Source organism: Toxotes jaculatrix, chromosome 23 (assembly GCF_017976425.1).
Source record: "Toxotes jaculatrix isolate fToxJac2 chromosome 23, fToxJac2.pri, whole genome shotgun sequence".
NCBI lineage: Eukaryota > Metazoa > Chordata > Actinopteri > Toxotidae > Toxotes > Toxotes jaculatrix.
Genome location: NC_054416.1, coordinates 8,217,233 through 8,239,943, shown reverse-complemented (window position 1 = coordinate 8,239,943; position 22,711 = coordinate 8,217,233). Strand labels below are relative to the sequence as shown.

The 22,711-nt window shown below is 40.7% G+C and overlaps 1 protein-coding gene across 11 annotated transcripts in view; it reads right to left on the bottom strand.

Moving 5' to 3' along the window:
- LOC121177287 (receptor-type tyrosine-protein phosphatase delta-like) overlaps nt 1-22,711 on the bottom strand; it is a 127,137-nt gene that overhangs the window by 18,140 nt on the left and 86,286 nt on the right. For 2 of the 11 annotated variants that reach the window (XM_041031541.1, XM_041031543.1), the window contains 17 exons: nt 22,381-22,650; nt 20,623-21,204; nt 19,944-20,089; nt 19,282-19,426; nt 17,318-17,623; nt 16,227-16,420; nt 15,826-15,852; nt 15,259-15,376; nt 14,225-14,812; nt 13,689-13,789; nt 13,291-13,547; nt 12,062-12,155; nt 9,887-10,096; nt 8,787-8,947; nt 5,504-5,616; nt 3,437-3,478; nt 2,767-2,864 (listed from right to left, as the gene is read on the bottom strand). In XM_041031541.1, the coding sequence (XP_040887475.1) occupies nt 2,767-2,864; nt 3,437-3,478; nt 5,504-5,616; nt 8,787-8,947; nt 9,887-10,096; nt 12,062-12,155; nt 13,291-13,547; nt 13,689-13,789; nt 14,225-14,812; nt 15,259-15,376; nt 15,826-15,852; nt 16,227-16,420; nt 17,318-17,623; nt 19,282-19,426; nt 19,944-20,089; nt 20,623-21,204; nt 22,381-22,650 (3,452 nt within the window). The remainder of the gene's footprint in view (nt 1-2,766; nt 2,865-3,436; nt 3,479-5,503; nt 5,617-8,786; nt 8,948-9,886; nt 10,097-12,061; nt 12,156-13,290; nt 13,548-13,688; nt 13,790-14,224; nt 14,813-15,258; nt 15,377-15,825; nt 15,853-16,226; nt 16,421-17,317; nt 17,624-19,281; nt 19,427-19,943; nt 20,090-20,622; nt 21,205-22,380; nt 22,651-22,711) is intronic. The other 9 variants (XM_041031542.1, XM_041031544.1, XM_041031547.1 and 6 more) reach the window with 6 other exon arrangements.

The following is a 22,711-nucleotide window of genomic DNA, read 5'->3' as shown; positions in this document are numbered from 1 at the left end:
AGACATGCTGATGAAGAAAGGTTGCAAAAGGTTGTAAAATATTGATGAAATATTGCTTCATCTCCAGCCCTTCAACGTGGAAGAGTTTGTCTTGCATGAATAGTTTCCCCTCAAGGTCGAATAATGTCAAGTTAAAGACTGCCCTTTTAGAGCACAATATTTTGATGGAGCGAGAAGAATAAAATCACACAATATAAACTTACAATTCTTTAGGGTCGTGTCAGTTAAAAGAATCTTTTTCTAAGTTCACATACATCTTTGTAAGTTGGCCGCAGAATTACAATATGTAGTAGCTCTTCAACTATCCATTTTTCAAGGAAATGGTTTTACATTAATGCAATCACATGCTTTGGCATTCACATTATAAATTACTTTATATAAAGCGAAATACTGTGTATACTGACGTACTAAAATAACCAGGGGGCGTCTGCTTCCTACTCACAATACTGAAGCTCTTCAAGTAAGTTAAAATGAAATATGTCATGTTGTTGATTCAGAAAATTCCAAAGGAAATGATTATTCTGTGACTGAAAGCTGATTTAGTTGATGAATAGTTTAACCCAGACGTTTCTTCTTCTTAGTTAATTTAGGAAGATTCTATTCTGGCCTTTAAGTATCTTGTGGAAAATGGGGTGTTAACCGACTGTGGAATCTAATTTGTCTCTTTTGATCTTCAGATCTTAAATTACAAGTCGAAGAGTGTTTGGTGGAGAAAATTTGACTTAAGTGGATATTTCACTTTTAGAAACTGTGAACTGTGTGTTGTCTTTGGTGTGCAATAACCCATGCATTTAAATAGTTAGATTTACAAAAAGATACTGTATATTTGAATTGGTCACAAAGGAAAAGCTTGTGTTCCAACGGCTTTGGTCATTTGGTTAATAGGAATTTATGGCAGATCCTGGAATACCATGTTTGAGATTAGTTAAACAGAATTCTTTATCCAATTCCTCTTTTGGCTGTGTAAAGTAGGGATTGATAATGATCCCTCATCACTAAATGAACAATAAAATATATTATCAAAAGGGGAAATATGAATGAAAGATAGCATGCCATTTAATATTACTGGTAAAATAGTGTGCTTATGTTTTTAATGACCACAGACTCCTTTTATGTTTTAATGTCCACTGTAAGTAAAAGGAAGCAAATGAACAAATAGCAGTTAGCAGCCACATCAAAACTTGTCTTATGATTTAGATAGATCTGAATAGATCTAGATTTTTAAGGCTTATTTAGAGTAATTCATATAAACAATAAATGCATGAAAATCAGCTTTATCATTCCCTTTGGGACCATGGCAAACTTTAGGTCACTACTGTGGTTCTTTATCTGTAGAAATCACCTAAAACAGCAACATGGAGGGCAAACTACTGGCTAAGCCTGATGTTTTATCAAAATATGTTGAAACAGTGGGCTGCAGCATTGCTCATAATAAAAACCTTTACTTTATTGTGCTCGCAAAATTGCTTTCCACTTCTCTTGAATAAGCACTATGAAATTGGAATTCAGTGTACTTAAGCTGCAGTAATGACTGGGCAGCTTGGCAGGCACCCATACGGTGACCTCATAGATTTTGGAGCCGTTGCAGAACCCACAGAAATGGGCAGAGAAAGGCTGGCTGTTCCTATCTCGTACCACAGAAAGCACCTCTTGTTTGCGTAGTTTTTCGGGCTCCACAAGTGTTCTGCAAACATAAGTTCATCCACAATGCAGTTTCATGAGAGATGTATGAAGGAAACCTTTAACATTGTCTGCCTACAGTCTGCAGGGTTTTGAAGGCAGTTGAATTAAGCAGAAACTATCACCTTTGTTCAGTGATGTATTTTTATGATGGGGCTGATATCAGTGCTCTTTTAGTCCTATCATTTTAATTGGCTGCTAAGATTATTGGACATGGTAAAAATATAATTTGAACAAGTAACATGAACAGGAATATATCATTTGCTGAAATTAGACAACATTATATGTTCTGTTTATAGTGTCTTACCACTCCTCAGCATACAGACAGCCCATTTAATCACTTTATAAATTGATAAACACTAGTTCACCTTTAAATAGTAATAATGACATCATTCAGAAAGGTTTTCTTTGCTCAGCTTTGGCTGTCACGCTGCAACATTTTTGCTTGGTTTAGTCATATAGGCCGTTTTCACAGCAGACATTTTGACTTGTCATTGGAGTGTAACTAATAACATTAATGGTGGCCTGTTTTCCTTTTTAATTTTCTCGGTAAGTCATGTCAGTGAGCCAGCAGGCACAATAGCAGAGCCCTGGAACTGGAAATGGAATGTAGCCGTTATTGATGTTATTAATTATACCTGTTTGTTTCCCTGCTATGACATGTCAAACAGCCTGAAGTGAAAAAGCCATACTGGCTAATTTTAAATCTCTGAGTTATTCTGATGAAGATATTTTCTCTGGAAGTAGTTCCTACCACCACCCACCCCACCACCCCACCCCATTGGGCACTCATCCACCAAATCCAGTTGACACATTGTTGACATGCTTGAACTGCTGTGTGGTTGGCATGGGTATGCAATGATGGGATTAAGACTTCCAGGAAAATATCATTAAATTCAAGCCTGGATTTTTTCCACCACACTAAATAGTGACAGTAATTTGAAATCGTAGTTCATCTGAGCACCTGGTGCAAGCTCGTGTATAATACTAGACATGATATTGAATTTCTGTTTCTGTGCCACGACACTCTTGCTACAACATTTATCACAGTACCTCAATCAACACTAGGACTTTGCTGACACTTACCTCATATTCCTGTGAAAACTTGAGGTTGTCGTTGGCTTTCAGGCGCTCCAGATGATCTGCTAGGTCCATGATCGGGATTGGAGGGTGGCTTGCCATACCTGTCAATAAGATGGAGTGAAGGTCAGTTGCCAGCCCTGTAAGAGGCCATCACCCAAGCACAAGCCAACACTGAATCATTAGATAAGCATGTGTGTTTAACAGGGGGAATGGAAGAGTGGATCTTGTTAGGCTAGGTTGTTCACTCAAAGCAGTGGCCATGCTCATAAAGAGGGTATGGACACAGAAGCCAATGAGAAGTCATCGAGCACACTTGCCCCACTGGGACTCTCCCTATTGAGAGAGAAGAAAGTTATTCACACGAAAAGCAGCGGTGTATAGTTAGCATGACAGTCAGACACAGACACAAACATCCCCAAAAAACAAACAAACAGAAAGAACATTCAGAATGTTAGGCCAGATGTTGACGTCTGCTTTGAGTGATGACATGTTTTCAGGCTGTCATTTCAAACTCCGCCTCCTGTGATGACTTAGCATTACACCAGATGGATTAGATGGGGATGAGAATACAAGACTAGGCAGGAAAAAACAAAGGAAAAGAAGGGAATTAAAGCTAAAAAAATACAAAAAACAAAAACAAATCATGTCAAATGCATAATCGAGACCAACTAACTTGACAAATGGAGGTTACTGGGGTGACTGGGCGCACCTGAACCTGTGGAGGAAACGGCGTGTGTAATTAAATGTGTTGCAGACGTCAGAGCAATGTGATGACTTTTGATTTTCTTCACAAACAGCATTAGAAATTGAAATATGATAAGTTGTGGTTGAATGATTATGTGTACTCTAAATGGGACATTCATTAGTAACATACAGATTGTCATGCTAGAAGCTTGGCTATGCTACCATGCTTATTTCATAGAAATAAGGAAGGGTACACAGAATTAAAAAAAAAAAAAGCACAAACCAAAGTCAAGCAACCACAGGATATTATTTGACATTTGTTTTAACCTGAGGATGCTGACATGGTGATATACTACCTGCATAGTCTGCGGAATAAAGTTTCATCCTACAGTTAAGTTGACTTTGACAATGTAGAATTGACATTATTGAACACTGGGTGGTGGTCATGATATATGTGTCATCAGCATGTCTAAGAGCTCAGATGTGTAGTATTTCAACAACACTCATGTCCACTAAGACGCCTTTTTGTACATGCTGCTGCAATCAAGCCTATGGCTAAAGATCTGTGACTTAAGAATTCAGGAGCCATTCTGACACACCAGTTGGTTGATAGTCTCCCTCTCCAGCAACGAGGTGATGTTTCATTTCGGTTGTAGACACAAGTGCGCATTAGCTAATGGAAGCTGTGCCTCGTTTTCGCACCCGCTCTCATGTCTCTCTGAAAGACGGCAGAGGGTGTTTCTATTGCAGCCCACTACTCAAAATCCATTTCCACCACTGGGGGACAATGAAAGTGCCATTTCTAACATGCTGTTGCTCAAACATCAAGCAGGATGAAAATGTCCATTGAGGGATAAAGAGGTTAAAGGAAGGGTAGAGAGAGTAGGGGAGAGAGGTGGTCTAATGTAGAAGTGCTTCAGGACTTAAAAGAAAGTGGTCACGTGTTTGGTCCTTTTTGAGAAGTGAGATAGCCAAGATACCAGCTCTCAGAAAGGCTGTTGGGGGAAAAAAATGATGGCTTGAGAGCCGAGTGAAATAGTGGGAGGATGGTTGAGATCACTCTGAGCCAAAAAGGAAAAATACCCCTCTGCCAGAATGAAACAGCCAGTAATGGTCCTAACATCATTGAAGAGCTTTCATAAATATGCATAATCTTTTTCAAAAATGAGCCTGCGGAGATAATTCATCCTACTTTCAAACTAGCTGACCTGAAAAATATGGCTTTGATTAACATTATTGGCAGTCTCTGAACACCTGTCCCAAAGCAGTCAGTGCCAGAGCAACTCAAATGGCAGTTAAGTATGTCTCTCTCGGTCAGGACAGGAGCAAAGATGCATACCACCTTTCCGGGTGATAAATTGACTGTGACTCCCCAGCTGAGAAACGACCACATAGCTGAGCCGAGGCATGACCACTGACCGCCGCTCGCCTCAGTACTAAAGGTCAGAGCGAGTAAACACTAGCCTTTACAGCTTGTCACCACTTTTTCACAGCTATCCATTGTCTCGCTTACAAAATGAAACACAGAGCTGTGACACATTTTGTGTTTCCCTCACCCTCCGCAGTGCTGCATCCTGGGACTTCCAGCAGCAGCATACCGTCCAAGCAGCACTGCACTATTCTGAGTAAGCATGACAAGTCTTGATGACCTGGATAACCCAGGTACAGAGGAAGATGACAGCTGCCATGAAACTGTCAAGCTTGCATTTCTGCCTCTTCATTTTCCACTGATAAGTGTCTCCAGGGAGGACACTGTCAGTTTTGACCCACTGTGCCTTCTCTAAGCACCTGTCCACTGTCTGCCTGCAAACTGCTGCCTTGTATCCTGCGAATCTCTCTGCAAAGATGACTGGAACTTTTTAGGACGTTATTGTATCATGCTTCAATGTCAGCAGTGGTTGGAAACAATGGATGAAGCTGTGAAGCTAAACATGCATACACCTTTTTCCTGAAAGCAAGCAGTCAGTAGTATTGACAACTGTTTCCACAATGTGTAGTCAGTTGTAGACTCACAGTGAATGGCACAGATGTTGCTGGCTTCATTTTGAATACTCACCGGGTGTTTGGAAGTTGAGACGTCTGAGCTCAACGGGGTCAGTGGGATGATGCAGTGGCATTTCCTTGCTGTTGGGGAGACTGCCTTTCCTAGCTTCAGATTCTGCTCTTTTTCTGCAGAATAAACAGCAAGTTGTGATTACGTTTGATGAATTAGTTTTGTGTTTTGTGCACAGAACTCTCAACGCTCACTGTATCACTGCAAAGCGTGCCTTGTGGTCTTAATGAATAATGAAGGCAGATATATAATTAGGAAGGTGACAGGCCTACATTCGTACAGTACTTTAGGCTACAGGGGGTGGACTAAATAACATCACTTCACAGTAAAATGCAATCCAATACAGTAGCCCTTAGCTATTAACTACTACCCTTGTGAAGCTTGTATTGTTCACTTTTCAATGGCAGTGTCAGATAGGGTGTAGAGTCAACTTAATAGTAATTTTTAAGCTGTAGTTAGGGGTAGCTTTTATTGCATTATGTTGTAACCTACTCTTGCCACTATATTTACAAAAAAAAAACCTTTACATTAATCACAAAGTGGCTGCTATACTTGGTATATTTGTAATATGTTGCAGAGTATTCTTGTGACTTGTTCCACTCCCTTTTATTTCAGTTTTTTTTTAATTATTCTTAATGTAAGATTTGAGATTCATATCATGTAAGAGAATCTGTCTTCTGCAGACACAAGCTGCCGTATGAATCGAGTGTCAGTTTCATAAAAGGCAGCGTTGTTTGTTCATTCATTAGAATCGATACAACACTGGCTGTCGGAGGTCACTAGTAATTACAGCAGAATACAGTGAAAAGATAATTCAGTCGTTATATGGCATCGTGAATTCAAAGTTTATTAGAAGGAAAAGTCAAAGCGTTTTGCACAATAAATGCCTGCTGACAGCTGTCAGGGAAGCAGTGTCACGTTGCTAATAGAGAGCAACATGTGTTTAACATATGTTCATTTTGATAAAGCACATAGCATGATTTCACAAATGACCTCAACTCCAGTAGGCGACCAATTTCCATATGTTTAGATATAATATTTACAGTGTAGGTAGAAAAAAAAAGGGTTTAAAGGGAATGAGTTTTTCCCTACTTCTTTCTGGCTCTTACCTGTCTGGTTTGCTGCTCCATTGGTCAGCAAGGAAAGAAATATCGACACAACATTAGGTGGTAAGACCTTAGGCTTTAATGGAGAATTCCAGAAACTTTGTTTAGAATAAGTGAATGACTCACTCCATAAGAGACAAACGATACCAATCATATCTCAGTTTTGCTTTGTGTGCAAGATTAGTGATGCTTCACTTCCGAGATTATACTCAATTATGCAGCCTTGGGGCTCTTTGTTTCAAATATTACAGTTTCCCAGGTGCATCCAAGATTTGTACATTGTATCTCTGCTATTTCAAGCAGTTTCAGCTGATTGCTTCTTGTTCAAGCATAAAAGTCATCTCTTGACTCCTAATTGCCGTGTCTGTCTCTTCCTGCAAATAAGCCTACCACTGTTTCATTTATTAAAATCAAGAGTTATGCATATTTAGGATTTATTCATGTGGTATTACAAATGCGAACAACATGTGGCATCATAATTTTGAATGAATATGTGCAAATTAAGCATTTGAGGGATTAAAATGTGTTTTACTTTTTTTTAGACCTTTAATAAAAAAAATAGAAAAGACCAGAATTTATTGGTCTGGCAGCAAAAAATTGACTTGGCTTCAATTATTCAAAGTGTAGGTGTACAATTTAGGTGTGCAATTTACCCTGAATTATTTTCTTTTCTGATGAAGCTGCCCATTGTTACCCTCATGTCCTTTCCCAGAGCTCAACGTTACATGGTTGTTGCCCTTTGTTTTGCACAAGAGGACCATTCTGTCACATAAAAATTGATCTTGACAAGAGAAATATCTCCTGGTTATGCCCTTAATGTTCCCTAACGTGGCGGTAGCACTGGCTTGGTAATCGATGTGTAACTCTGCCTGCCACAAATGGAAACACTGAAGCCTTACGCACACACACTCTTTGTTCAGTTTCAGTTCGCCATTTTTTTATTATCAAAACTGAATCTTGATATGAATGAATCCCAGGGACAATAAGGTGTAAGACAGAGCCAGAATAAAGTAGTACGCATAAACCTTACATTATGCCGGTACTATTGATGGCTTTTTTTGTCTTCAGTATTGTTACTGTTACTGATTATAGCTTGTGCTGACTCCTCACTTACTAATCTTACCTTCCCAGAATTACTTCTTGAAGACTACTCTGAAATTATGCTTAGGACCGGACATTTGATTAAATGAACTTTGCAGAAAATGTTTATTTTTGTATTATGTAAAAGGTGAGAAGAGACAAGATGGCAAAGGGCGGAGAAAAAAAAAAATCAGTGTGCAGATGCGTGCGTGTATAAATATGTGCATGTGTGTCCTGGCAGAGCAGGAGGGCAGCATAAGGTCAGAGTCGGGATCTAGAGCTGAGTTCCCTTGCGGAATGGGTCTTATTAAAAGGGGAGGGGTTGGAGTGGCTGGGATGTTGGCCCAGGCCCCAGGGCCTCTCTAAAGCTGCACACACATGCGGTGACATGCAGCAGATAGTCAAAGCTCTGCCCTCCTACGCTTGACTGATGAGCAGTGACAGCACAAGGTCTGGCTACCACTAGGGGGTTTCAGACAAAAAGGGCTGTTTTGATTCAGTGTGAAAGCGCACTACCGCAAGTGTTTTCTACAGTTTTACATGTGTTTGAGTGTGTGTTTGTACGTGTAGGGGGTAGATGGATGTGTCTGATTAACTTTCAGTCAACGCACGTGTCTGTGTGAAGGATTGTGGGTGTCTGCATTTGATGGCTTGACAGTTTGGGTAGCTTTTTGCTTGGATTTACTCATGTGAGATTTAGAGTGTGTTTGTGCTACTGAGAGTGAGGGTCATGGATAGTCTGAGGATCAATGCGCCTCAGGCTTCAAGTTAAAATCTTACGTTTAGTGTCTGTTTTCAAATGTGCTAATTGAAGATTTGTGCACAGTAGCATGTTGGTTTCATGAACATTAAATATTGAACGGTCATACATAAATGATTAGTGTCTATACACGATGTGAATTTTTAATGCACATATATAAGTAATCATGTGCATGTTGTGCATGTTTTGCACCATTACCTTGCAGCGAATGTGTACCAATGCTGTATGTACAATATTTATACGAAGTGTTACAGTAGCTGTCCCATCTGAGATGGATTCTTGTTAGACTGGGTGTGAAAAAAATCCCTCTTACGTGTGAACTATCCTTCCATGTTCTTACCTCTTGTAGAGTAGGATGGCAATGACAATGCATATGATGAAGACGACTGCTAGCACAGGGCCCACCACCCAGATGAGGCCTTCCTCCTCATCGATGATCGGCTGGGGGTCGATGTCGGCTGAAACAACCGGGTCAGAGTAGGGGCTGGTGGCATACATGATCTGGTACGGACAAAAAAAAACAAAACAGCAAATTACGAAGCTTATTTTAATCATATATAACTAATACATATTGGATATCATGCTGCTGAGCAGAAATTGATCTTCCCCTAAAATTACATCAACATCCAGAACTGTTGAAAGATACAGTAGATCCAGTCTTTTTTGGGATATTTGAAGTATCACTACAAGAGTTCAATTAACTTGCCTCCACTACTGAGCCTATCTAACAAGACCCTGACAAAGACAACATGACCAACAATACAAATTAAAAACCAATTCAAAGTTTTGCGGTGTAGTTTCTGCTAAGCTGCAGTTTGACCAATCAAAATTATCTTCACTATCTCGCCTATGCAAGAGCCTTGATTGAACTATTTCACATTTTAAGAAGAGATAAAAAAAATGGTCTTGTGGGAAGAAAATATATGCTTCAGTGGGCAAATTAGAGATTTTCCTCCGTCCATCATTATCATTTTTGCTCTACCTGAACTCAGGGTTAGTGGAGAGTGTGCGAGGCAGCACTATAGACCCTGCAGCTCATCAAACCCATCATCTCGCCTGCAGCTGCCTAATCATGCGGCTTTCAGGTCTTCCATCCAGACAGACATATGCGCACATACACACTAGCTGCAGCAGTGGAGATAAGGTGGACTGCACGTAGGACGCAATTAAAGAGGAGCTCTGTTATCGAGGTATTCTCGCGATCAGCTAAGGTCTTAAGGGGTTTCTCTCCCTAAAGCAGCAAGGGTCAGCTGCAGCTTTAAGTTTTTAAGTCAAAGCCTCACTAGGGCGGAGAGTAACACATCTGACCCGAAGCAAACTCTGACCCTCTGCAGAGATGTAGTGGATTTAACTCTCTATGTCTATTAACATGTACAGTTTTTGGCACAACGAACATGATATCACTGTCAAGGGATATGTCATATATGAGAGCAGACTTACGTTTTCAGACATCTCCAGAACAGCGAGCACAAAGAAGATGTACTCCTGACCATTCTGGAGTTGCTTGTTTTCAAAGTCCCCGTAGATCTTGCCATCTCCCAGGGTGAACTCTTTAGACAGGTCTTTGAAGTAGGCAGCGATATAGGCTTTGGGTTCTGCCTGCCTCCGGAACCGAAGGCCTCTGCTAGTTCGGTTTATCTCCTTCAGCAGCTACAGTGAGGAGTAAGAAGCAGACAGTTGATAACACACAGGGACACGTTCCAGCACACACATGAAAACACATCCACACAAACCAGATCTGTCTATCTAGATGTTTTTTTCTGATTGCTGAGCTGAAAATGCTGATTGCAAAAAGCAGAACATTACAGAAAAGATCAATGACTTATTTAATCAGTTTTTTGACTACAAAAGATTGTGAGATTAAAAGATTGTGTGGCTTTCCAGCATATAAAACAGTTGAGGATTATCCAACAGCTTCAAACAGCAAAAAAGACAGAATTCATTTAAAACTTACATAGCTCAATTATTTTTTCTTGTTGATTTAATCAGAAACATTTTTGCTTAAACTTGTAGACAAATAGTATTTGGGGATAAGTTGTATTTTATTAGCTGTGTACAATTGGGTTTTTTCTAATTCATTGTTTTTTAAATATGAACAAAAGATGATCACATATCATGTCAACAAATTGCTTCAGACTATGTTTTTCCAAGTGTAACAAATTATATCTTCAAAATTAAAACACCAGTATGTTATTGGCAGAGAATACCCCAAAAACTGAACACTTGAACACGAGTTTTCAAAGGGAATTATTGCATATCACATCACTGTTGTAATTAATGTTAGATCTAACAGCCACCAACAATAATAATAATGCTAATAAGCTGAAAGAAACACATTAGGTGTGTCCTTCATACAAGTCTGTATCATTTGACTTTAAACGTCCAGTACAAAGCATGCATCATAATTATGCTAATCAAGCCTGGCTGGTTGTTTGGGCATCTGATTTCCTATCTCTGACTTCTGTGGACGAATCAGCGTGTGTGTGTGTGTGTCTACGTGCATGTGCTCGCTGTGTGCACCTGTCATTCACGTTAGAGTGTGTGCGTTCTTGTGTGTGCTCTGTTTTGGCTGCTGGGCTGTTGGTGCTGCCCGATAATGTCTTCAATCATCTCTCCTGTCAACACGGCTAAATCTAGCTGCCCTTGGGAAAAGTTGTGAAAAGGTGAATGCCAATATTGACAAACAAATAAATTCTGACAGAGGGGCGACTTTTGGGCAATCGGTCAAGGCTACAGACATGGGCCTGTAGGCATGAGCTGTAAACCCAGTGGCAGATGAGACATGGTGTGTTTTCTTTTAGCCTCCTGGACATCTGATATGTTGTGAATTTCATACAATACAAATATTCTCACAAATAGTCTCACAATTTCAAAATAAGTTATAACTAGCCAGAGATTTTGATTTACAGATAGAAATCCCTGCCAGAATTTCAAATTGCAGTAACCTGAAGGGGACTAGCTTTTTGCAGGTTTCCAGTGTCGCTACATTTCTAGGAAAGAGACTGTTGCACTGAATGTGTAGAGTCATTAGAGCCTGCATAAAGGAATATCTTAAATGTAATTGCAGATTACTATACATAGTGAGAAAAACTTTAGTTTCCTTACACATTTAATCATGCATGCAATGCACAAAAACTCTTGAATTGTCTCAACTAGTTTAATATAAAAGTTGTCAAGTGTTTTGTGCATATGCAGTAGCCTAGCTTTGCTTGGAATGAGAAGAGACATGAAGGCCTGATGCAGCTCTTCAGGTAATTACCACAGACAGAAAGAGGAGGAGGAGGAGGTGGGGATGGGGGTTGAGTTTGCAGTGCACTTGATGGCTACTTCATGTTCTCATTTCCATATGAACAGTGCTCTCTGCTGCTATTTGCGTCAATCAGTAAGACTCATCTCCTGTTCCTCCTGCCCTCTTAACTGCCTCAACTTATTTTTTCCAGATTTGAGAAAAGAAATGTGTGATATGGGAACACATATGCAGTTAAGAAGCTGGGTACAATAACTGGGTAATAGAAAAATAACTGGAATTTTGCATAACATACTTATTTAGTTACTTACATACTATTCTTTCCTGGTAATCTTAGTCAGCATAACCAGCTCATTGTTTAAACCTACCTCCTCTAAATTCATCTCATCAGGATTGTCCCAGGGTTTGGAAAACTTGCCAGTGCGCTGCTTCTTCAGAGGCACTACAACGATGTAATATCCCCTGCAAAATAAAATGTGAAGTACAGCAAATTAATATTCTAGGCAAAGTCAGATTTCAGTGCCACTTTCCAAATGTCACAGGTTCACCTTGTTTTGTTCAATTGTCAGTTTTCTGGACAATCAAGACCCCGTCTGACAGCAATTATTAAATACAGTGCCCACCATGTCTGGTCCAATGAAAAAGGACAATTAATCATGCCATTAGCATGTTATGTGATTCTTGATCAGCTGGTTAGGACAGCTTTCTTCTATGTGTTCTGTTTAGTTTTGGCATACTTAGAGATGTCAGGCAATACAGTTATACCTCACTGGGGCCCCCTGTGGGTTAATTAGGAGACGTGAATGCAGAAAAGACACAGAATTAGAGGGATTTTCATCCCTTCATCAGGGTGGCAAGAGAGATAACGGCCTTTGCCAGAGTTGGGCTTCCTGGTTGGGCACTGCACAAGCCAGTGTTAGCCAGGAAGGCAGTGTGGCAGGCTAATGGGAAACTAATTAGCTTAAGCTCTGGCGTCAGAGACAGTGGGCCAAGTGCATCCAGCAAGATCAAAAAACCCAAGATGGGTTTGAAGCGTCAGTCTGCAATCGGATGTGCTCCTTGGCCTTCTGACAACCCCAGGCTTTGTTGAAAGGCTAGAAGAGACTTTACAGGGCTTAGAGGAGTGCGCTTAAATGAGTTGGGCTGCTTCAATGTGTAATGACTGAGGTGAAGTGGATATTACACTGAAATGTAGGGATGAATTTAAATGACTCAGTTTGGAAGAATTAACCCTGCACAAGGTCAGCTATCAAGTTAACTTGTTACAGTGCAACAGTAAGACGTAATAATCAGTAATATGAACAATGGCAAAGAAAGTTACATTGCACTGTAGTGATATCTTTATAGGTCAAAACATATTATGCTTTGAGACAAGATTTGATTTATTGAAGCTGACAGTTTGTAATACTGTTATCCTGCCTTACTTTATATAAAATAACACAGTTAATTCAGAAAAAAATCAGCAGTCCAGTGATTTGACTGACAAAATGCAAGTGGACATGAGGGCTCCTCACCTGATGATTCAAATCAACATTAAGGGAGAAGCGCAAATTAAAAGCAATTGAAAATCACCTTTAGTTTGATCATCGGCACTCACCTTACTCTCTCAGATGTTTGCACTGATGGTAGCTCCACAGTCACCATGCCGTCTGAGTTGGTCTTGCCAATCAGGTACGGTTTGGTGCGAAGGATGTCTGGGGCCGTCATGGTGGACACCCGGTGCTGCAGACCTCCGGCGCTGTTGCCACGGTTGGTCAGGAGGAAGGAGTACTGTGTCTCAGGTTGCAGACCCGTGATTAGCTTCTGTGTTTGCTTCCCATCCACCTCCACGCTCTGGCCATTATCGTACAGGATCTGTATGCGAATGAGTTGATGTTTCATGTACAGACTCACGTCTTGGTTCTGGATGTTAGCTGAATAATTTTTCTTGTCTCAGTAATGCAAAGAGTACCTCAATACATGTGAAAATGTTATATTTATCTAGGCAGTGCTCACAGTGAAAGGTTGAGCAGGGTTGTAGGTGTCTGGGATTTCCCAGGTCAGCCACACTGATGTCTTCATGGCAGCTTTCACGTGAAAATTTTTTGCAAACACTGCTAAAAGAAAGGGGGAGCAGGTGATTTAGACACAAAACATCCCTTTTTATCTGTCTACACCAGTGGTCCCCGACCAGTGCTTACCTGAGAATGTCTCCTTCAAAACCAGGCTGAAATCATTACTACACTGAACTCAACTCCTCTTACCTTCTTACCAACACCAGCTTTTAAGTTAATGACTGAGCTTTGCTTGCATGGCAAGACACAGAGAGACATACATACTTACTCCATGTGAGTTCTTAAATCATGGTTAGATTATGGAGACTACAGGTAGGACAACATGTTAACACCAGAGTCCTCTGGTTGATTCCATACTTTCTCAACTTCTGCCATTTGAGGCTTTCTGAGGAAGGTGTTGTGGTTGGAAAGGTCTGCGCAGGGAAAGGTTGATTTTAAAAGGGAAAAGGGCTAAAAAGGTTCAGGGACTGGTCCTACCTTGATCCAAAGGCTGTGTCCTGAATTGGACACTTGGGCTATAGGGACCAGAGCCCTTGTTGGTGAAGGCGCACATTTTAATATCATAAGTGGTATCTGCTTTAAGGCCATCCAGGATGACTGTTGATTCCGGGGCAGTGATGAAGAGTTCTGAGGGACTGCGTGGGCTGTTGATGTCCTTATACTGCAGAGCATATTTCACTATTTGGCCATTTCGCTCTGCCAGCAAAACAGGTTTCCAGCTAACCTGAATGGTGGAGGTGGTGGCACCTTCTGCCGTAATGCTCTGAGGGTAGCCACTTGGGACATCCTCATTTGTGGTGACTTCTTTGACTGTCTCTTCGCCAAAGCCCACCTTGTTGCGTGCAGAAAGGCGGAAAGTGTAAGAGGCTCCCTTATGGATCTCTTTGGTTGTGTAGTGGTTCTCTCGCTCGGAGAACTCGATGACAGTCAGTGGATCCACGTCTTTGCGTCCAAAACGGAGGCGATAGCCTTGTAAGGGCCCATGGGTTAATGCTGGGGGATGCCATTGGAGGAGAGCTGTGCCCATGTTGGTTGTGCTGATCATTAGCCGAGGTTTGTCAGGAACTAAGCACCAATGGAGAAAGGGACAACTTGTTATGGATATGGATAACCATGTTTCCATCTTATCATATTTGTAATGGGCAGGCATTTGTGTCAATCTATTATCTGTAATTTTCTCTGTCTCTCTTTTACTGACTTTTTACTAGGTGAGTTGAGCTGAACAGGGTTGTCCTTTTTTTTTTGTCTTTCTTTCACTTTCTCTATATTTTCCATTACTTCAAGAATGCCTTCAGCATTGCCGTGTCATACCAGTGGGTAAGAGTTATTGCACTAAACGAGACAGCAATTAGCTGCTTTCACACTTTTCATGCTCAGTGACAAGAATATTTGCTGATTGCTTTTTTTCCCCCACATTAGATGCAGTTTTACAAAGCAGAATGCAGTTTTGAACTTACAGTATATTAGCCGAGAACCAAAGGAGATTTATCAGCAGTGACGAGTTACGTTACCTGCGCCAGTGGTGGTGATCAGTTTGGGCTTGCTGCGTGCACCGTCACCCTTTGTCGTGTAGGCTGCCACAGTAACTGAATATGTGGTCTCAGCCTGCAGCTCTGTGATGATCATTTCCTGTAAAGATGCAGGACTTAAGTTGCAGGACACTTGCTGATTTGCAAAGTTAAGCAAGCAGAGAGAGATACATGTCAGCATAAACATTACGAAGGGCACAACAGACACATTCTCTCAGCATATACTTAAAAAGGAAGCACACTTCAGTGGACGAGGGTAGTGTTGATAATGCACAACTTGGCAACTTGGCTTCTCTGAGAAACACAATAGCTTAATCAGTGAATACTAATAGAATTCAAACCTTTAAGGTCAGCATTTGCTCTTAGGTCACTTTAATTTGAACTTCCTCTGAACAAAGGTTTTTGAGGTAAACGTCTGAAGAAGACGGAGCTCAAGCTACCGTTAGAAAATCAGGCCAAAAACTCCTATTGCACAAAAGATACATGCCATTCATGCAGAGGACGACAGCAGAGGGAAAGATTGGAATTTTGTCAAGTTTAGCTACTCACATGTTCAGTTGAATCATCATATTCCCACTGATTATGATATCAGAATATGGAGAGAAAAGAGACAACAAATAAGGCCAGGTACAGACACTAATCCCCGGTGAGAAAATGTAAACAATTTGCCACCAGATAAATTTATTTGTTGATTAAAAACAATTATGGTGAAAGCAGCAGTAGTCATATGTAGACTTGTGCAGATAAACATGCACACGATTTCTGCATCCATTAGAAATATATTTAGTGACAAAATGGTTGAATAGTCACTATTTTACTCAGTTTATTGATGTGATGAAAATTAGCTTTTTTCCGCTCAAAATGTAAGGCCTGCGCATGTAAAGATGAGAGAGAGAAAGCAATAATATGTGTGTGAGGGAAGATGTGGCTGGCTGAGGCGGGTATTGTACCTGGGCATCATCAATCAGGATGTCCTTGATGACTGGCTGTCCTGTGGGCTCCCCATTAACCATCCTGACATAGTGCACCTGGTACCCTCGGATCTGACCGTGCTGCTTGGTGGGCATCGGAGAGCGCCAGATCACTTTAATTGATGAGGAGTTGACAGCCTCCACCTCAACTTTACGAGGTGGCCCACTAGGAACTGGAGGAACACCATGGGATAGAAGAAAAAAGGTCAAAATTATAGAGAACCCCTTCACCCTCTTTTTAAATCTTGGCCAGAGTCGAAGCGCAAAATGCTGCAGTGACAAAAAAAAATATCACAAAAGTGCAGCAAACTGCAACAAGCACTGCATGACATTAATATTTCAACAATGGTAAGGGGGAAAAAACAACAGCAAAAACAGGTCTGACAACTGACCTAATCTTTAAACATTAAAAATGGGTCGAGTGGATTTTAAAAACATGGAATAAAAATGTGTTTTGCCAAAATAGAAAAGTGGAGCCAAAGGGGGGGGGCTTCAAGTGATTGAAATGCTTGAAGCACTACAAGAATTTTGGCTATGGAGCAAGGAAAAATAAATAAAAAATGATTCTATCACATGAGGGGAGAAAAAATAAAAATAAAAAAATGGCCTTCAAAAAAATTCTTCCACCTTTTGTTATTCCAACTGTCCAGAACTTGTCCTTTTACCAAGTTCCTAAAAAAAAAAGTGAGGGTTTAAAAAAAAATGCTGCCATTCAAAAACACTGCAGAGAACATTTCAAAGTTTCAAAAATGACAGTTGGGACTGGAAGTTGGAGGCCAGCAGCTGAAAATGCCATACCATGTGTTGAAATTGAGCAGCGTAGAGGAAAAAAAGCCAAAAAAGGTGCTGTTGCAAAGTGAGTCACTGTCAGTTTGTTTGGATAAAAAAAGTGCAAAGTCCAAAACGGGGCTAAAAGTATCAAGTGGCGACAGTCATATTAGAAGCAGGCAGAGAAGGGTAGAAAAGAAGAGGGAATTGTAGATGTAGGCGAGGTTGTTAGTATTTGTCGGGGTAGGTTAAGAGGGGTAGACTGGATTTGCGGCTGTGGCTTTGTTTTAGCGAACACATACCATCCTCCTCTGTGCGGGTGAGCTGTGGCTGACTTTCTGGTCCTGCTCCGACATCTGTATGAGCAATGACCGTCACACGGTACTCTGTCCATTTTTCCAAGTTTTCCAAAAGGTACTGGGACTTTTCCGGAGGGATGCTGGAGATTTGATGAGTAGTGGTATCCTCTCCTTCGGTTGCAGCATATTGGATGGTGTATTGTGTTATGATCCCATTTTGTAATTCCACTGGGGGTGGCCGCCAACTTACCAGGATGCTGGTGGAGCTGGGGCTATGGCACTCGACTTCCTGAGGTGGGCCCGAGGGTTCTGGTTGGTGGGTTGGATTTTGGAGCAGGTGCAGGTTTTGTTTTTTTGTTTTTTTGTTTGTCGGGCAGTTCATTGAGTTGGATATTTGTTTTAAAGGAGTTGCAGTTTTCATTTTGATCGGGGTGATGATGGTAGAATTGACCGGACAGGAAAAAAGAAGGGGAAAATAAAATGACACAAAATAAGGAAAAAGCACAAGGACTCATGGATAAATAAAACATAATTAAATCAATGAAACATCACAAATAAAGACAAAACAAAAGGCAAAAGACTAACACAAAAGTGTACACACTGATGATGAGTGGAAGGTGTTGATTGGAAAAAGGATAGCTTTACCATATGAAACCTACCTTTGCCATGAAAAAATAACAGAAACAAAGGGAAACAAAAATCATATCCTAATAATTCTTAGATTCTTTAAATCTAAATGAAAATCTAAACAGGTTTCAAAGTATTCTAAGATAAACAGTTCCAAAAGAAATATAGTAGTAACTAAGACAAATTTGGCAAGCAGTTACCATCAATCCAAAAACATAAAGGTTGATGCTTTAACTAGTTTAAAATAGAAAAATGTTGTTTTTGTCACCAACCTTTCCGAAGCCTGTTGGTTTGTGGTAAAAGCCTGATTGTACAACAGAGAACTTCCCAAGGAGACATGACTGATTTATTAGATTCTGATAACATTAGCATGCACTTTTTTTTTTTTTTTTTAAATTACGTTCATCATTTACCTCAGAACATACATCTGGGCAGAGTTTGAACTTTGAGCTTTTATACCCACCTGATCTCTGCCCTCGTCTTTCAGAGACCTCAGATTTATGTTTAGAAAAGTCAAATGCAGCTGTTCAGTGTCTTTTCACTAACTGTGCTTTGAAGGTTTTCATCTGACTGGTGAAAATGGATTCAGTTTAATTTTGTAATCAACAACACAATCTCGTTTTTAAGTTTTTGCCTGTTTCATAAATCTGAGGTCTTTTGGGTGGAAATGTCCCTAACTACAGAGACAGTGCTTGCTTTGAGCTTTCTATGATATTGTTACTCCACAAATTGCGTGATTCTAATTTGAATTGCATGTGTCCATTCTTTAAAAAAATGGAAACGTCCCTTTGACTTTCTTTCTTTTGGCAGTGTAGCTACATAGAAAGCTCAGTCTCAAAAATCCCCTATTCTCTTACTTTTGGCCAACATGCAATGTCAAGAGACAAGGCTTCCTAAAGGCCAAGCAGGCCATTTCACTCATCGAAAACCAGTTTGGTAATGCAGATGTAGAAAGTCATATCAATAATTCAAGGCTTTATCATTCATTTAAGTCAAGACTGTTTTTGCACAACAAAGGTAGAGCAGGGTACTTTTGATAACCTTGTCTCCTGACTTCACAGGAGAGCCTGGGTACGCTGTCCATGCAACTTTTTCAAGGTGAATACTGCATGGTCAGGTAGACTTCATAACATGTATTTACTATCTCAAATGTTTACACCTTTGCTATTTTCAAATGCATCAAGCCCTTAAAGAAAAACCTTTTTCTATCTGTGTTTAGGACTCTCCTGACATTTTTGTCACTTTTCGGATTTTGCAGCACACCTAAAATTTGGAATGCATTTGAAAATGTGTTCCTTCCCAAATAGCGTGAACTCTGTCAGATAAGGAAGAAGACCTACGTGTCTGTGGAGTTTCTGCAGAGATCTCATTCGTGTAAGCTCCAACTCCATGTTTACTACGGGCAGCCAGTCGGAAAGTATAAGTAGTGAAGGGCTTCAAGTCCTTCAGTAGGTATGTTGTTGTCGGCTCAAAACTGATACGTTTCTGTGAAAAAAAGTTTCACATTGTCAGTTTTTCCATTAAAAAAAAAGATGAATATAAGCATGCTGCCCTTTCAAACATAAAAAAGAAATTGAGGCTACACCTGATCTTATTCAATTGTCAGAAATGAGATGAGAGGTTGGTGTATATCATCATTAGAGTGACACTCTTATTTCGAAGGCTTTATTTTGACAAATTACATGGTAAACCCCATTTTATAGACACTCCCTTTAAGGTTAGTGTCTCACCAGATGTGTCCAAAAGTAGTTTTAACCCTTGATATCACAAATTCCTTATACTTGATGCACTACTCTTGATTATAGAGAGAAAAAAAATGATTTGCAGTCATAATCCTACATTATTTAGTCTTATATGTTGTTATTGTGCTACAACAAACAAAAGTATTATTTACATTTGCTTACTATAAAGCAGAGTAGTAATAATAATCACTTTGGCTGCTGTGTGCTTCGTATGTTTTTTTTTTTTTTTTTGCCAGAATCAGAAGTCAGACAGTAATTACCTCCTCTTTGTCGTCCCTCTTCCTATACATAAGTTCATATCCTGTGATTTGGTTTTCCTGTCCGGTCTGTGCTGGGGCGACCCATGAAAGCAGAATGCTCGTTTCTGATTTGGCTTCTCCCCTGAAGTCGGTTGGCTGGGAGGGAACTGGAATTCGAGTGAAGAGAGGAATTCATTACTCTACACATCTTGCACTGTTCATTATAATTACAGTCGTACACTTTGTGGTGAGAGTTACTGCCACAGGAGCCACATTGTATTTCAGAAGACGTAGTCATTTCAGCCTCATTAGCACAAGTGCAGCCACGTAGTACATGGTTACTTCATTTTGAAAAAAATAGGACTTTTTCACAAGAAGTAAACAAGACTTTTGAATCTCTTGTTCTTAGCTAACTATTCTCATAAAAAAAAAGTATTTTCCCTCTTGAGAAAGCTAGTTGAAGTGTTTGTTGACAGCCTGAAGATGTTTGTGTGTTTACAGCTCTGGTTAACAATTTTAACCCACTAATGAGGATCAGTGGCTAAAAAACTGAGCTGCAAAAATGTTTGCGACGCTCCAAGTTTAACTGTGGAGTGTGGACATTTTTTAAACTTGGAATTTGTTCAGTTTGTAGTTTGTATTTTTTTTTCCTTTCTGTATTGTCAGTTTGGTTCTTGCACAGTAAAAACAAACTACTCACCTCCGGTCTTAGCGATGATTTGAAGGTCTGGTGAAAGGGGTCCATCACCAACTGAAGTGTAGGCCAGGACCTTAATGTAGTAGGTCTTATTGGGGATGAGGCCCTGGATGGTGACAAAGTTAGACCCCCGAACAATCTGCTTTTCCCACAGGTTGACATGCTGTGTGGAATCCATGGTGTAGTAGACTCTATAGCCCATGATCTGCCCGTTAGCCTCCTCTGGTTCATCCCAGTGGATAACAGCTGTGGTGGCGCTCAGCATGTGACCTCTGACCTGCCTAGGTGCCGTGCTGGGTGCCTGCTCAGCTGTTTTGGCCTCGATGCTCTCACTGGGTGGCCCTCGCCCGATGTTGTTCACAGCCACCACCCGAAACTCATAGTCCGAGTACGGGCTGAGACCCCCCACGCTGTAGCGAGTGGTGGCCACTCCATCAATCTCCTTGTACGAGTCCTCTGAGTACTTGGACTTGTGTTGGATGATGTAGTAGGACACTGGCTCAGGATTGCCCGAATCCCAAGTCAGTGTTATGCTGGTGGCTGTGCGCTCTGTCACCACAGGAATGCCAGGAGCCTTGGGCAATGCTGTTATGATAATTATTACATAAATATTAATAAAATGCAAATTATACTGCAAACATCACAAAGTTATACCTCTGTAGAGTAATTTATGTTATAGTCCATAGAGGCTTTATTTTAATTTGTTGATGGTTGAATAATATTGATTACATTCATTTACCAGCCCACTGCACCTGATACTGATGATGCACCCTATATCTGGAGTCATGAGAGACTTATATGTTGTGTGTTTTCTATTAGGTAGGTGGATAGTCTTACTAATATTTCACTTTCCTAGTTCACAGTTGTATTTAAAAAAAAGGGGGGGAGGGAAAAAGTTTCATGTGAACTCATTTGTGAGATTAAAGACTTGTGTAGCCCATGTTCAGCAGCTGGGAATCCTGTTGTCTTAAATCTCAGATTTCCCAGTGTTTATCACTTTAATAATTTAAGAGGTAAATTTATTGCTTTAATTCCCCCCCGCCGTGGCACATGGCAGAAGATATCAAGGCAATAGATTGTCTTTATATGCCATCTGAAGTATGCTTCTGGGGGAGCTTGCTGCCAAACTGTTATATTGTGACTAATATCTCTATGTTATGTCTCCGAAAAAACAAAGCTGAGTGTGTGTGTACGTGAGTCTGTCCCATGTGTGCACGTGAACACGGCGACACCAGCCTGGGATATCTTTCTGGTACGCTGCAGTGTAGATATGATTACACTCAGATAAGTACCATGCCTACAGAGGACACCAAACAATACTCACCACGTTTCACACTCCCCACCCCCCTCCCGCCCCCTCCTACCCACCTCTCGCTAACAGAAACGGTGAGCTTGTGGCTCTGTAGCTCTCCAGCTGAGAGATAAGCACTTCACTATATTCTCAATCTGGCATCTAATGCACTGAGGCTGGTGCCAGGGCTTGTCTAAAGCTTCAAGGAATCCTCTACAGATGACTTATCGTAGCAGTGAAGGTAAATAACTTTCTTTAAAGCACTGCCAGTAGTCTCTGCGTGGAAGGTTTACCCTTAACATATACCAGCTGCAAACTGAAGTATATATTTTCAACTACATGAAGAATTTACATACATATTGAGAAAACTGGTGTAAGTGAAAGTCCTTCTTCTGCTTCGTATATATATCTGTTACAGAGGCATGAAATTTCAGTCTTGAATTATAAATAAGAATTAGAAGCAGCCTGACCTTTGACTGTTATCTGCGCCACAGCCTCTATCACCCCCAGGGTTGACATGGCCACACAGGTGTAGTTGGCTGACTGCCGGACATCTGTAAGCTCCAAGACGTTTCGTCCAATAGGCATGTCGTCCTCTGGTGTGAGGTCTTCAGCACCCAGCATCCACTTGACATATGGCATGGGAGAGCCCACTGCCACACATGTGATATTGACACTGCCGCCTGGCATGATCTCATTGTCTGTAGGTGGAATGGAGAATCGTGGTGGCACCCGGCGCACTGGAAAAGACATAACATAGTGTAAAGAACAAGCAGAAAATGGAGCAACTGGATACCTTCT